Below are 14,485 nucleotides of genomic sequence, written 5' to 3'. Positions count from 1 at the left end.
CTGAGCGCGTATAGTTGAATTCGCTTAAGTTAAATGCACGTATGATGAGACTCCATTCATTAGTCCAGCATAAATTTTCAGGAGTTGTGTACTACTACTAGTAGTAGTTCCTGATACTTGGGATGCAAGTATAATTAAAAAAAATATCCATTTAATATCCTCTAATCAGAGGCAATCCGAGCATAGTGCGGGGCCCTGGAGAAATCAGCCCATGTGGGGCCCTGCCCCCACTCCAATCCCATGGGCCCCAGACCTGAAGAAGCTGCTGCCAGCATCTGGCAGGGGGGAAACAAGCAGGTGGATGTGGAGCTACCACTCCACCTAGCTCCACTCTGCCGCTGCTCTACCCAGATCTGTGGGGCCTGGGGCGGTCACCCTGATTCAGCTCTGCCTCTGATTATATTGGTTAAATGGTTAACCAATAACACATACATAGTTCTGGCTGATGGCTGTGGAGCCCTAGGCCAGCCCCTGCCCTGCCTTGCTGTGGCGGAGGCGTTGCAGCAGTCTTCTTGGAGCAGCACAGGGAGCTGGGGTCTGCACACAGATCCGCTGGGGGACAGCTGCTACTGGAGCTGCTTCCTGGGGCCTTTTAAGGAGGCAGTGGGGGTGGAGGTGGCAGCAAACCCTGCCAAACATCACAGCCCACCTGTGGATGGCAGCAGTAGGCAAGGGGCTTTCCTCACTCATTGCAACCACCAGGGCACTGGGAGGAAGGGTGGGGATCAAACTGGCTATGGATACTAGTCTCCCCTCACCTCTTTTCCTTGCTTCTTCCTCTTGCCCTGCCACCTTCCTGTTCCTGCTGGAGCACCATGAGGCTTCCCTTCTCCCCCCTTCCCTGCCAGACTGTGCCCTGCTCCCCATTATATAAGATAACCAGTAAGCTATAACCAGTTATCACTGGGCTTATCGGATTCATTAAACAGTCAGTCGTTTAACCATTCACATCCCTAGTTCCTGTGAGTCAGGAGAGTATGCTTCTGTTCCTTAGTTTGTTGCTGATTTACTACAGAATCTTGAGCAGGTTGCTTAATTCTTCCATGTTTGACTTCATCCTTCTTTTGTTAAATTCTTTGATTTTATATTTTTTTTGATGACGGGTGTTATGTCAGAGCAAAGTGGATGTATTCAGGATGCCAAGTATACCTGCTATTACTTCATGTTTTTCTTCTGATTTTTTTTTTATTTAGTTTTTTTAAACTTAAATAACAACACAAAGATTTAAAATGCCTTTTTCTGTAGGCTAAAGAAGGATTTGGCTTGATTGTGGCAAATGAGTTAATCTAAATTTTATTCCAATTGAATAGGGTTGATAACATGTTTCTTTACAAAACTGTTTTTTAATTACTGTAAAAGTAGAAGTTAAAGTAGAGTGAATAATGTGACTTACTCCCACATGTAATTGCCTGATTTTTAATAGGACTTAAATAGTCTCAACACTTTCGACTCTGGGCCATAACTAAGCCAATATGGGAGGTTTTAAATGTTCTACTAGATTTCTTCCTTTATCTCTCTTTTTTTTACCCTCTAAAATAGGTAACTGAAAATAAATTTTAAAATTTCACTTGCTGGTTTTTTTTAGGCTTCAGAAAGAAATCAACAGCAAAATGAAAAGCTCAGCGATTAAGAGAATAACAAATGAAATTATCAAGTCACCTGAAGATAAGAGAGAGTATCGTGGACTAGAACTGGCAAATGGCATTAAGTCATTGCTTATCAGTGACCCCACCACAGATAAGTCTTCAGCAGCACTTGATGTACATATAGGTATTTAATCCACTTTTTTCAGTTTTACATTGCAAATAATTACTTCTGTTCATTTCTATGAAGAAAAATCTGACCTACTTTAGGGACAATGATGCATGTAACCCTTTGACTGGTTTAAACCTGAAGCAGACAGACATACACAGTTGCTAAGCTGGTTTAAATATTTCAGAATGATACCTGGAAAAGCAAGTATTATTTTGAATTGGTTCACTATTATCTGTAGACGCCAAGCATCCTGTGACATGGGTCTGGTCAGTTCTCCAGGCATCATATGCTGTTACATCAGGTCTCACCCCCTGCCCAACTGTGGCTCTGGCATGTAGCCAGATCTCTACTGCCCCATTTTTCTTTTTGTTTATACTTTTTATCTTTTGCACTGCTTGTTCTTTAAAAGCTATTCATTTAGCAACCAGCTGTGTCTTCATTCCAGATTTGACTGCAGACCTTCATCATGCCTCCCCCACACCCCCCAAGCCCTTGGAAACCAAAGGTGTGGGTCTAAGCTGTCTCCAATTCAGGTTGCTTCTCAAATGCTCAACTGATACCCTGTGTTTCAGGATTTATAGCAGTTTCTCAGTATTTTTTTACCCAGCTTTATAACAGCTTGTCTTCTGGACAAACATCCCTTCTATTTATGATTATGTAGTGTGTCTGAAGAAACCCCAACAATGGCTTGGGAATAGAGTATTTGGAAAGTGTTTAATGTATCTTTGGCTATCCTTTTATAGAGTATAGCTACTACAGACAAAAAGAAGCAGCTAGAACAATGTTACCTGCCAGATCTCCACAATGTACATAGGGCATGTTCAGACATTCAGTTTCTCCTGGGAGCATTGTTCCTTTCCCAGGAGAAACTGTGAATGTACAAATGTTTAGGAGTCTCTTCTACCAGCAAAACAGCTCCAGGAGAAAAATAACCTGGAAACTTGCAGGAGTGATTTATTCCTGGTTGTTTTTCCTGAGAGACACCAAGTGTACGTACGTACATGCTCTCTTTTAAGAGAAGCCATAGCACAGTCCTTTAGCATCCCAACATGCTTCGCTCTCATCTCCCTCCCCCCCAGCTTGCCAGGAGACTGTCACTCAATACTCTGCCTTTCCATCTGAGCAGAATGTGCCTCCTTTGCAAATCCATGCTGTGCTGTAGGAGGAGACAGGCTTACATGGAGCAGTCTGGGACAGCCAGTCAGGCCCTTTGCATTTTTGCCATTATGTCTCTGGGTAGACTGAGGGAGCCTGCCAGGCACTCTGAGAGGTAAGCACAGGAGTCCCCTGGCTGCACAGTGTCAGCATTGCAAAGTCTATGGCTCAGCATTTGAATGTCTGTTCAGGGGTTTATGGGCAAGTTTTTTGTACCAGGAGAACAAACTTGAGAGAATTTTCTTAAATCATTTGATCTTAATGTAGTACACAGACCTCAATTTAGGAGCTATTTCTTTATATTACTCACAGTATAACATGTTAAACTCTTTAAGTTGTTCATTTTAAGATGCCTTTTTTAACATATGGGTTAACTACCTAGTACTCTCTGTCTGCAGTTGAGCAGAATTTTATAACTACAGAATTTATGTAATTCACTGATGGTGTAAGTAGACTTCTAATAAAACTTTAAAAATTCCTAAACATTTTAACATGACTTATTTGAAGTGATTTGGTTTACATATTCCCCTCTCCCCTTTCCAGGTTCATTATCGGATCCCCTAAATATTGCTGGGCTTAGTCATTTTTGTGAGCATATGCTGTTCTTGGGAACTGAGAAATATCCAAAAGAGAATGAATACAGTCAGTTTCTTAGTGAGCATGCAGGGAGCTCAAATGCATTCACGAGCGGAGAGCACACCAACTATTACTTTGATGTGTCACATGAACACCTAGAAGGTGCCCTGGACAGGTAAATGTGTTTATTTCTGATTTCTGTTTTTTTTTTTAATTTTAGTTGGTCTTTGTGATACCTCTGAATTATAATTATATATGAACCTTTGATTGATAGCATTAGAATTTCCATTATTTTGGACAGGGCTGGCAGCACCATCTGTTAAGGCTGTCAGATGCTTTCCCAATATGTCATGTTTTCAACTGTTTGTAACTTTGTCTAACTTTAATCACTTGGATTGAAAATTTCAAGAGATAATATTTTTTAAGACCAATTTGTAAAATTTGCACTGGAAGCCTGTGGGGGGAGGCTGACACTGAATGAGAAGTCAAGACCAGTGGAGTTGTGAGGTGGACAAAGGAGAAGGACTGTGGTGGTGAGGAACCAGGGTACTGGGGGGAGAACTGGGATAGACTGGGAAAGAAGACAGTCTGAGAAACGTGAGTAGTGAGGACACAAATGAAAACTGAGGGGAAAGAAAAGCTAGCAGACAAAGAGCTGAGTGAGGAGGAGTGTAGCTGTTTTGGAAAAAACTGGAAATGAGTGAGGTGAACGTAGAGCAAGGGGACACTGGGATGAGAAATTCAGAGTGGTAGATTGGGACTGGAATGAGCAGAGGCATAAGTAGTAAGATCTGACTCGTGGGCAAACCTGGTAGACCCTCATGTTCCCTTAATAGTTCCCTCTGCCTCCTTCCCCTATATATCGGAAGTGGGGAACACAGACACACACACCTCTGCTGCTTGAACTAATGGACTAACCATTAGGTTTCCTCTGTGAATGTGGTCAGGTTACTTAAACCAGTGGTTCTCAATCCTTTTTGTACCACACCTCTATTGTAAACATCGTTGGCCAGTTCCAACCCTATGCCCCTCACTCCTGACTTGCTACCTCCTGCTTCAAGGCCTAGCCCCCTAGTGTGCGGGGCAGCGGGTGGGTGTATGGGTTAGGGAAGGGCCCAAACAGCCCTTTGCAGACTGTAACTCTGCTAGCCTGCAAGGGAAAAACCATGGCTTCCCATGTTTTTCTTCTTTAAAAGAGAATTTTTAAAGTTTGTTTGCAACCCTTTCATATATTTTTGCAACCCACTGGTAGAGAAACACTTACTTAAACCACAGTGATTCACTTTTCACAGGGATTCACTGTTGTAAGTTCTTCATTTTCTGGGTCTTGGAGCTCTTCTTTCCAAAAGTATGGAACTCATGCAAATGAAACTGAAGTCAATGGGAGTTGTGTTGTTTGAACACGTTAAGTGTTATGTGATACTGAGCTCAAAATCATGTCCTAAGTGTCTCAAATTAGGCATGCTAATTTGTAGAGTCAGCAAAGTTAGTAGATACTTTTGAACATAATCTTGCCCTGCCTCTTCCCCATTTGTAAAATGCGAATAACTACACTTATGTTCACATAAGCCTTCCAGGATTTTTGTGAACATAAATGTAATACTTGTGAAGCATTCATAAAATGGTGAGTGCTATTGAAATGCCCTACTGGAAATTTAATAGTTATACCTCAAACCCAAGTTTGAACAGTATATAATGAAAAAGGAATTGGTAATATGTATTATACAAGAAAAAAACAAAACATTTAATAGCTGCTCATTAATTGAGCAACACTTGTTCTACAGTAAAATATATTGTCATGCCTAGGCACAAAGGGGCCAAATTATGATTACGTAAGCAACTGTAACTCATACATTTCCTGATTTCTGTGTGCAAGCTTTTGCAACCTCGATGTTCTTTAATATAGTTTTTATAGAGAGTCATGTTACTTCTGGGAAAAATCATGAGTATTATGAATCATTACAAATAAATATTTATTTCTTTTTCTTATTTATCACCAGTGTTGCAACTTGTTTTAAGTTTCTAAAAAAAAAATATAGAAAAAGTGCTGGTTCATTGGTTTTGAAAACATTCTGGACCTGATGTGAGGTACTGCAGAGAATTCAGAGTAGTGTACTTACTTGAACTCAATCTAAACACTGCCCATTAGCTACTGAAACAGTTTGCAAAGATTTTCACGTCTCCTTAAGCTTCATTATTTTGTTTCTCAAAAGTACCGTAGGCCTATAGTAACAGCTTTGAAATTGACAGGAACTAGTTCCCTTTTTTCTTTAGAAGCCTTAATATTAACCACTCTTAATCAGTTTCACCAATTATGTAATTAAACAGAGTAGTTGGGTTACATAGTAGAAGAGTTCCTATGAATGCAAGAGGTTGTATGCACTGTAGTGATATGCAGATAAGAGTTTTTGGTATTGGGGTGTGCTGATAAAGATTTTTTGGGCTGATACCAATGGCCAATTATTGACCACCCTTATCGGCTGATACCAATCTGATTGCTGATATGTAGCCTAACAACTTGGAAAGCAGGGTTCTGTTCAGTGGGAGGAAGGGGCATGGAGGAGAGAAAGGGCACTGGTGGGGGGCGTGCAGATTGAGAGCTGCTACCCCCCACCGCAATGAGGAAGGGAATGGAGCTGGGGCTGGGGTAGGTGCTGCCCACCTGGGACGGGGTGAGCGGCACGTAGGATGGAGTCGGTGACTTATGTAGGGGGCAGCTCCCGCTCTGGCACGCACCCATGGGGGGCATGTGCCTCCTGGATGTGTGTGTGGGGCAAGGACAGGCTGCTGCTGCATTCTTGCACTCAGGGGCTGCACTTGCCAGTGGCTATGATCGGGTGGGGCAGGGCAGGTGGCGGAGGGCTATGGGGGGGGTGCAGAGCCACCCCTGTAGCCTCCTCCCAGCACCACCACTGTCTGCCCCATCCTGCCTGGCCCAGCCCAGTCACAGCCACCAGGAGGAGCCTGGCGCAGCCCCTGAGTGCAAGCATACAGTGGCAGCCCACCCTTGCCCCCACACACAGATCCAGGGGGCATATGCATGACTGCCCAAGGGGTGCACGCAGTGGTGGGAGCCATCCTCCAGCACAGGCCACTGGCTCTGTCCTGCGCCCTGCTTGGGCTATGCAGCGCCTGCCCTATCCCCTCTCCCTCCCTCACTGCACAGGCCTTGATTTGTGCCCCCCCTCCCCCCCAAATGCCCTTTCCCCCCACAGACTTACTGACTAGATGCTGATCTCCAAGCTGCTGGACTGTACTCTTGGCTGCGTGTGCATGTATGTAGCATTTGTCAGCAACCTTATAGGCCACATCAGCCAAAAAAAGCCAATTGCTGATATTGTCAATTTTTCTTTTTATCAGAGCCAATACGGTATGAACCGATATATTGTTGCACCTCTATTTGTTATGATGTAAGCAGATGGGTAACAAATAGGGACTGGCATTGATGTGCAGTCAGGTGAATTTTTTCTTATCAAATATGCATGTAAATGATTACACTATAGTTAAATTCATGAAAACTGTTAAGTCTGCTAGGGGAGAACCATAATCTTCCTGTGAAAGTTGTTTTAAAATAATATTCAGATAATATTTTGACTGACCTTGCAAGATGTCTTCCAGTAAATGAAGTCTTTGTTTTAACCACAAGATTATGTGATCTGGATCAAAACATTTAGGATGGTCTCCAAAGACATAATGAATTAAATGGGAAGTCTTTCTATTGACTTTAATGGACTTTAAGTAAAGGCCCCCATAAAACAGGGATAATATTTTCTTTCCCCACCTTTTGTTCCTGGCTGCTACATATATTAAAAAGAATGGTCCCAGGGGGCAAAGACAAAAGCCTAATATAATTTGGATCTGATCTCTGTTGGGGCTGATAGGTGCAATCATATCACAAAATATGCCTAACAATTTTCTAATAAATAAATCATTATTTATAATTTACAGGTGGAGTAACTGAAAAATAGAGATTAAGTGACTTGATCACAGGCAAAGCCAGGACTAAATTCACAGTTCTTAGCTTTTAGTTCTACCTACTTAATTAACAAATTCAAACATTCATTTAGTTTTCAGAAGATAAACTAGGTTTTGTTCTTATTTTTTCCTGTGCAATAAACTGAATTAAGGTAACATTTACTTGTGTAAAAATTTTTTTAGGTTTGCCCAGTTTTTTCTGTGCCCACTGTTTGATGAAAGCTGCAAAGATAGGGAAGTGAATGCTGTTGACTCCGAGCATGAGAAGAATTTAATGAATGATGCCTGGAGATTGTTTCAGTTGGAAAAGGCTACTGGAAACCCCAATCATCCCTTCAGTAAATTTGGAACAGGTTTGTCAGAATATAATCATCCATCCATTAGTGTTGGTATAAAATACATTTCTCTTCATGCCTGTTTGTTGTGATGCTTCATTATGTTTTCCACATCTTAGATTTAAAAGAAAAAACAAAACCAAACCAAGCAAACAAGCAGAAGAGCTAGATAAAACATAGGGAAGAGTATGATGCAAGAGTTGGAATTCACCAAGGTTCTGTCTTTTATGGTTGTGATAATTGCTACTGTAGATACTTTTTAGAAATGACTTGGGATGAGTCTTAACAATTTGGGACTGTAATCATTGTGACATACATAGGATGAACTGTTTTAAATTACTGTCAGCTAAAAGCCTTGCTAACAACCTAACACAAGAAAGCTGCATAACATTTTCATATTAAATTGAAAATCTTTTCAAAGCTCTGTGGCATTTAATGGATACAAGCATCAAGACAATCTAAGCATTGAACATGGTGGCCATAGCAGCAGACAGTTGTGAAACTTAAGCCTTGAATAAATATGCTGAGTTGGTTGCTCAAGTTTTTTGTTTTGTGAGTGCTCTTAAATGGCTAAAGGAACAAATGACATAATCTTTTCAAAAACATATTGGTGTTGGGATAGTAATCAACTATTTTTTTCCATTAATGTAAAAATACAAAAGGTTTAAGTTGCTGCAGTGGTTTGATTAGATTTAATTAATAGAATTTCCCTTCCTACGTTTCACTGCAGAGCATTTTTAAGAATATCAAGGTAAGTGCAATAGGCCCTTGCCAAGATTACTTGGAGGGTGTATCGACTTTTTTTTAGTAGAGGAAGGACTCTGAAGTGGGAAATAGGGGGAAAAAAATAGAAAAAATAGTAAAGTCATTTCCTATCTGATTGGGGGGGGCTAGAATTAGATCTGTCATTAATTTATAATAAGGAAAAGCAGATTTTATGATCTTATGGCATATCTGTATAGGGAACTTGCTGTGCCTGGCAGCAGCACTTTCCAGTACAATTCTGGCAGTAGCTCAAATGGAGCAGAATGAGAATCAGTAGAGCCACCTTTCTGCAATGCTGTTTACAGACTTTAATAGTAACCCTTGCAAACCAGTAAGCAGCAGTGCTGGAGTAAATCATGTTAAATCCTGTGCAGGTCAAAGATGTCCATAAAAAGGTTGCAGAAAATGTTTCTTTGAAGTTTAGGGACATTCTTCTTAGAGTAGCTCTGTTTTGCAAAGTTACCAGACTTTTGGATGCTTCCAGATACTTGGTGCTTGTTAAGATCGGAATCAGTTTTTTTAAATAGAGGACTAAAATATGCTGAAATTCAGTAGTAATTATATTAAAAATTGTAGTGCTCTGTATTACATAGAACTAGTTTAGACACTGAATTTGCCATCAGATACTTCTGAAAATACAATTTTGTATATATGACTGATTTAAAAAACAAAACAATAACCAGGTCCTTAATTTTAAAAAGAGATGTAATGCATACAGGGCTCCCAAATGCCACCTCTCATGTAATGCTGTATCTTTGACAGCCCTTTCTTTAGTCCTACAGACGAAGTGAGACATCATGAAATCTCCTGGGCTGCAAGAATGGGTGTCATTTTTGCTGTATTAGGTCATCTGTGGAACTTGCTCTGCCAGCAGTCTTCCTTGTGATGCTCCTGTGCCGGACAGGCATTCTAGTCCTCGAGGTTTCCTTTCAGTGTAGTTAGCCTTTCTTCAGCTTTCCCATGTGCCCAGCACCCAATTAATGCAAGAGCTCAAACAGTACATTTGCTCTTATGTCCCCTAACAGGCCTTGTATAGTCACCCTAGACACCCTCTGACAGTTGTCCACTAAAGACCATAGTATAGTAGTAGCACAGTTGTAAAACAATAATAATTTAGTTCTTTAACGTGTTCTTCCCAATCCGGTGTCTGTTTTGTGGGCTTAGGAATGGCAGAGTCCATAGATCCTGTAACTGCAGCCTGGTGTTTGTAAAATTTAGTAAATTGCTGTAACAAAGGAAAAGACAGACTGGGGAGAAAATATGCAAGCTTTTTATAACAAATAACTTGCAAAGAGAAATTTATATTTGCATACATGTGCCTTTAGAAATATGCCCACTTTTATTTCAGATGTCACTTTTTTAAAATTAATGCAATAAATTTGATGTCATGAACTCACTTAGCTTCATGAAGGTTTGACTGAATGCATCTGTAACATCTGGAACAGACTGATGTATATATTGTTTACTCATTGCTCCATTTAATTTGTGGTAGTTGCTACTGTGTTCCAAGGGTTTGGTAAATCAGTCTAGAAAGCATTTTGTAATGTACGTCTTCCTGTTGTTGTGCATACTATGTTAATCTCTTCCTGTGTTGCACTCGTTTTTCTTTTGCCTTTGCCACACCTTTTCCTCTGTGAGAGATTACTGTGTTCTGTGAATTGTCTGTGCTTAGGTGCACAGTCAGACTGGTCTTAAGAGTTGACAAAAAGAATAGCAGTTTGCATTTTGAACTTTATCTTCTATTTTCAATCTTGCAGAATCATGGCAGTGAGAAATGGAGTTGACTAAAATCCAGCTGTGGATTAGTTGTTTTTCACAGATTTTCCTTTTTCACACTTAGTGTTGCACCAAAAAATAGCCCTGCTTTAACATCAAACTCAACTATTTCCTTACAATAAATATTGCTAACAGTGTTTATATATAAAGTCTTCAAAAACCAATACTAGTGACTATTTAAAAGAGAATTTTGGATTCCCACTCTTGCCTGAAAGACTTCAGTTTAGAGATTTAGTTAAAGGGCCATCTTTCCTCTTACTTTTTAGAAGAGAGACCACAGTGAGAACAAAAGAGCAGACTGGCTCTAATGAGCCGGGAGGGCCTTTTAATCAGTAGTTTAAGATTTTATATGCCCTTAATAAAAAAAAAAAAGTCTCTGCCTCTAGAGCATAGGTTTTAAACATATATTTTATATTTATAAATTATGTTTATCCTATTCTATTTAGTTTACAGATTCATATAACTTGTAGCAGTCTAAAATACTAAATATTTTTGTGGCTTTTCTTTTGCCTTCCAGGGAACAAATTTACATTGGAAACCAGACCAACCCAAGAAGGAATAGATGTAAGACAAGAGCTGTTGAAGTTCCACTCCACTTATTATTCATCAAATCTAATGTCTATTTGTGTCCTAGGACGAGGTGAGTGTGTCTTACTTTTATGATAGCTGTTTATCTATGCTAGAAGAGTGCGACTCTTATACAGTTATAATTATTCTCTTACAGAAGTCAATCAAACATGCTCAAATCGGGTAAGCCTTTTTCTTTAAAATGTGAAACAAAGGAGGGTAATGTCCTAATCCTTCAAATACGTATCTAATTTTGTGCACTGTGAATAGTCCCACTGAAATCAGCGGGGTTGCTCACTGTTTGCAAAGTTTAATATGTATAAAACTGGAGATTTAAGATTTTAAGTCCAAGTTTACCCCTTGTCACTGTACTTCTGGTAATATTTGCTTTGTAAGTCCTGAGGTCTCTTTTCTTTGTTTTATTTTTATTTTTTTTTAAGGGGGTTTTTTCTGTAACAGACTTGGTCTGGACTGCTGCCTGAGAGATGAGGTCTTACACCTTGAATAAAAAATGCTTTTAAAATGGCTTATAGAATTTTATTTTAGAAATTTAGATATTTTTTAGCAGCTGTAGTCCCAAGATACCATGCATAATGCATAGCTTTCTCTGATGCATATTTTTTGTGCATCTTAGATCACTGTGGAATTATACAATCGAAGATGGAAGTGCCAAAGTTTTATCTTTTGCCTTCCACAAGCTTAAAAATTAGATAAAGAACCTTTTATAACAGAAGTATTGAGCACTTGAGATTGACTCTGAGGGTGGAAGAGCTTGCTTTGAGCCTCTCATGGTGTTTTACAACAGAAATAGCAAACCTAGCTTTCTTTTAGTGAACAAGCAGGATAAAAAACAGATGGAGAGGGGAAGAATTTCTCTATATAGTAACAAAAACGGTGAATTAAATAATCCAATCCATTAAATTTCTTGCAGGTCACCCTTAACATTATTCTGTCCTAGATTGCATCACTACAAATCTTTCCTTAGACAAAAATCCCATTGCATTTGAAGGATAAATAATGTGTATTTTTTCACATTACTGGTATAATTAATTTAACTTGATTTATGTTTATGTACAAGTCAAGGTCATTTTGTTTCAGGGAAGGTGTTTTTTTCATTTATCAGCTTTACAGAAATCTTTCAAGGATTGCTTTAGCAATTTATGTTTAGTAGTATTTTGAAGCTCATTTTTGATATTTCTAAAATTGTTAACTTTTTTTACTCTGAATTTGTAATTGTCCTGTATTATTTATTCAACAATTCATTATGCTGTGTACTAGTACTTTATCTTGTATCAGTTTGCTTTACCTCTTCTTCACAACTTCCAGACTTTGTCAAAAATGCCTGCATCAGTAAAAGAAAATGTTGCAGTATTTTCAGAGTAATTTTTTATTAATTCAGTAGATTAATAAATCTCTACACTACTAAATTGGGAAGCCTAAAATTATTTTATTTGGAGATTGGGTCAAAATAAACTGTAAATTTCTGAATTTTTACAATTTTTAGTGGGAACTCCCAACACTCAAATTTATTTGATGTTAGTTGCACCCATAAATGTTTTTGGACTGTAAAAAGGTAGAATCAATCTTTTGTGCTTTAAACTGAGGAAGGGAAGCTGAAATCCTTTGGAGTTGCTTTTTAGAATATTGTTGAAATACTTTTGATAGGTAGCTTTCATGTTGCTTGTATGGGAAATACCCATGCAACTACTTTTTATGTAATATTCTTTATCCATGTATTTGTAAAGTAGCTATCATTGTAGGACATAGGTGTCACATAACCAAAATGGCATCTAATTATGACTATAAAGGGGCCTAAACTCTCTACATTTCTGTCACAGCTCTTTGTCCAAGTGAGATAATTTAGGTGTTTACTTTTCAAGCCTCTATCTTAATGTCTTTGATTGCACATAGAAGGTGTATACCAGTGGTGCTCAACCTGTGGCCTGGAAACCAGATCCAACCTTCGAAGCATTGTCATTCAGCCCTTGGGGCTCCCCATGGGTCTGGAAATTTGGTGGCAGGGGGAGCAATGACAGTGTTAATTGTTCTGGGAGCAAGAACAATTTCCAGACTTGTGTGGAGAGCACCATGGGCTGGATCACATGACCCTATGTGCCACAGCTGGATCCAGTACATGGGGTTGTGCTTGCGGACTGACTCGGCACACCGAATTCATAAGGGACCCAGCCCATGGATTGGCCCCATGTCACCCATCCAGCCTACCGAACTGGATAGCTTGAGCACCCCTGGTCTACACCAACGTGAGTCTGGCAGAAGAACTAAAAGTGGCAAGATTCAGGGTGCTGATGTCTTCTGGCAGAGACTTCAACACTTGGGACTTCCCTGAAAGCACTCACCCCTACCCACAAACCTCATTTTGGTAAATGGTTAGCCATAATATTTGTCATCAGTAAATCAGTGCTTTTAATTGATGATGAAAATTAATATAAACATACAGCATTTAAAAAAACAGCGTTCAGCTGTGCTTTTACTTGAGTTTATGGCCCTAATGCATTTTTAATCTAAAGTGAGCAGTTAAAACATTGCTTATTTTCAAAATTTTGAATAGTAAATGCTGGGAAGGAGGGGGTTGTTGGTTTTTGTTTTTTTTTTTAATTTATTTTAAGTTTGCTAATTCAGACTTTGTTTTAAAAAAAAAAATCCAGAATAAAAACGTGGTTGAATGTGGTTCAAGAGAAGATCTAACAGCTTTGTGATTTTTTTTTTTTAAATAGATCTTCAAAGAAGTAAAACCAGTAACAAGTTTAAACATACAGCGAAGCAATTATGACACAACCTTAGTGCTTAGTCCACATAAGGACTGTAAAATAGAAGCCATCTCAACAGCCATCACCCAGGCAAATTGACCTTGCCCTAATAAGAAAAACAAGTATTTACACACCGTAGCATTTAAGTGAATCATTCCCATTCTTCAGCTGTGCATCAGAACTTTGATATCCCTGTTGAGACCTGGATAATAAAATGTGTGTCCTTTCATAAACAATCCACAAAACCAGCAATGACAATGTTGTTAAGGTCTTGCATTAAAAAAATGAAAGCCTTATGTTAAAATTTAAAAAGTAATACATAACATATTCCTTCTGAAATGTAAGGGAGGAAGCAAACCTAACTTTCAAAAATTATTTTTCTAACAGGAATATCTGAGTCTCAAACCTCTTGATAATGATTATGCTACTCTCTCGATTCTTTCTTTCAGAATCCCTGGATGAGCTAACTAGTTTGGTAGTGAAGTTATTCTCAGAGGTAGAGAACAAAAATGTTCCAATACCAGAATTTCCTGAGCACCCTTTCCAAGAAGAACATCTCCGGGTAGGTTGTGAGACTTCCTAGTGTAGCTAAACTAGCTAGTGCAGACCTTAATGCCATGTAGGAACAATAACTTCTTATACTCCCTACTGTTATTTTAATGTACCGTATTTTTCAGACCATAAGACGCACTTTTTTCCCCCCAAAAGTGGGGGGAAAACGAGGGTGCGTCTTATGGTCCGAAGGTGTGGTACCCCAGAACATTTGTTTGCGGTCCCATGCGCCCGCTTACTGTCCGCTGCCGTTCCCATGCT

At 39.3% G+C, this 14,485-nt stretch overlaps 1 protein-coding gene across 1 annotated transcript in view; it reads left to right on the top strand.

Moving 5' to 3' along the window:
- The window catches only part of IDE (insulin degrading enzyme), a 115,311-nt gene that overhangs the window by 17,326 nt on the left and 83,500 nt on the right, over window positions 1–14,485 (top strand). The window contains exons 2-6 of the mRNA XM_019555515.1: window positions 1,586–1,770; window positions 3,454–3,661; window positions 7,645–7,814; window positions 10,855–10,977; window positions 14,122–14,234. Of these exons, the coding sequence (XP_019411060.1) occupies window positions 1,586–1,770; window positions 3,454–3,661; window positions 7,645–7,814; window positions 10,855–10,977; window positions 14,122–14,234 (799 nt within the window). The remainder of the gene's footprint in view (window positions 1–1,585; window positions 1,771–3,453; window positions 3,662–7,644; window positions 7,815–10,854; window positions 10,978–14,121; window positions 14,235–14,485) is intronic.

The sequence above is a fragment of the Crocodylus porosus genome, unplaced genomic scaffold (assembly GCF_001723895.1).
Source record: "Crocodylus porosus isolate Cpor-Errol unplaced genomic scaffold, CroPor_comp1, whole genome shotgun sequence".
Taxonomy (NCBI): domain Eukaryota; kingdom Metazoa; phylum Chordata; order Crocodylia; family Crocodylidae; genus Crocodylus; species Crocodylus porosus.
This window is presented reverse-complemented; position numbering and strand designations above follow the sequence as displayed.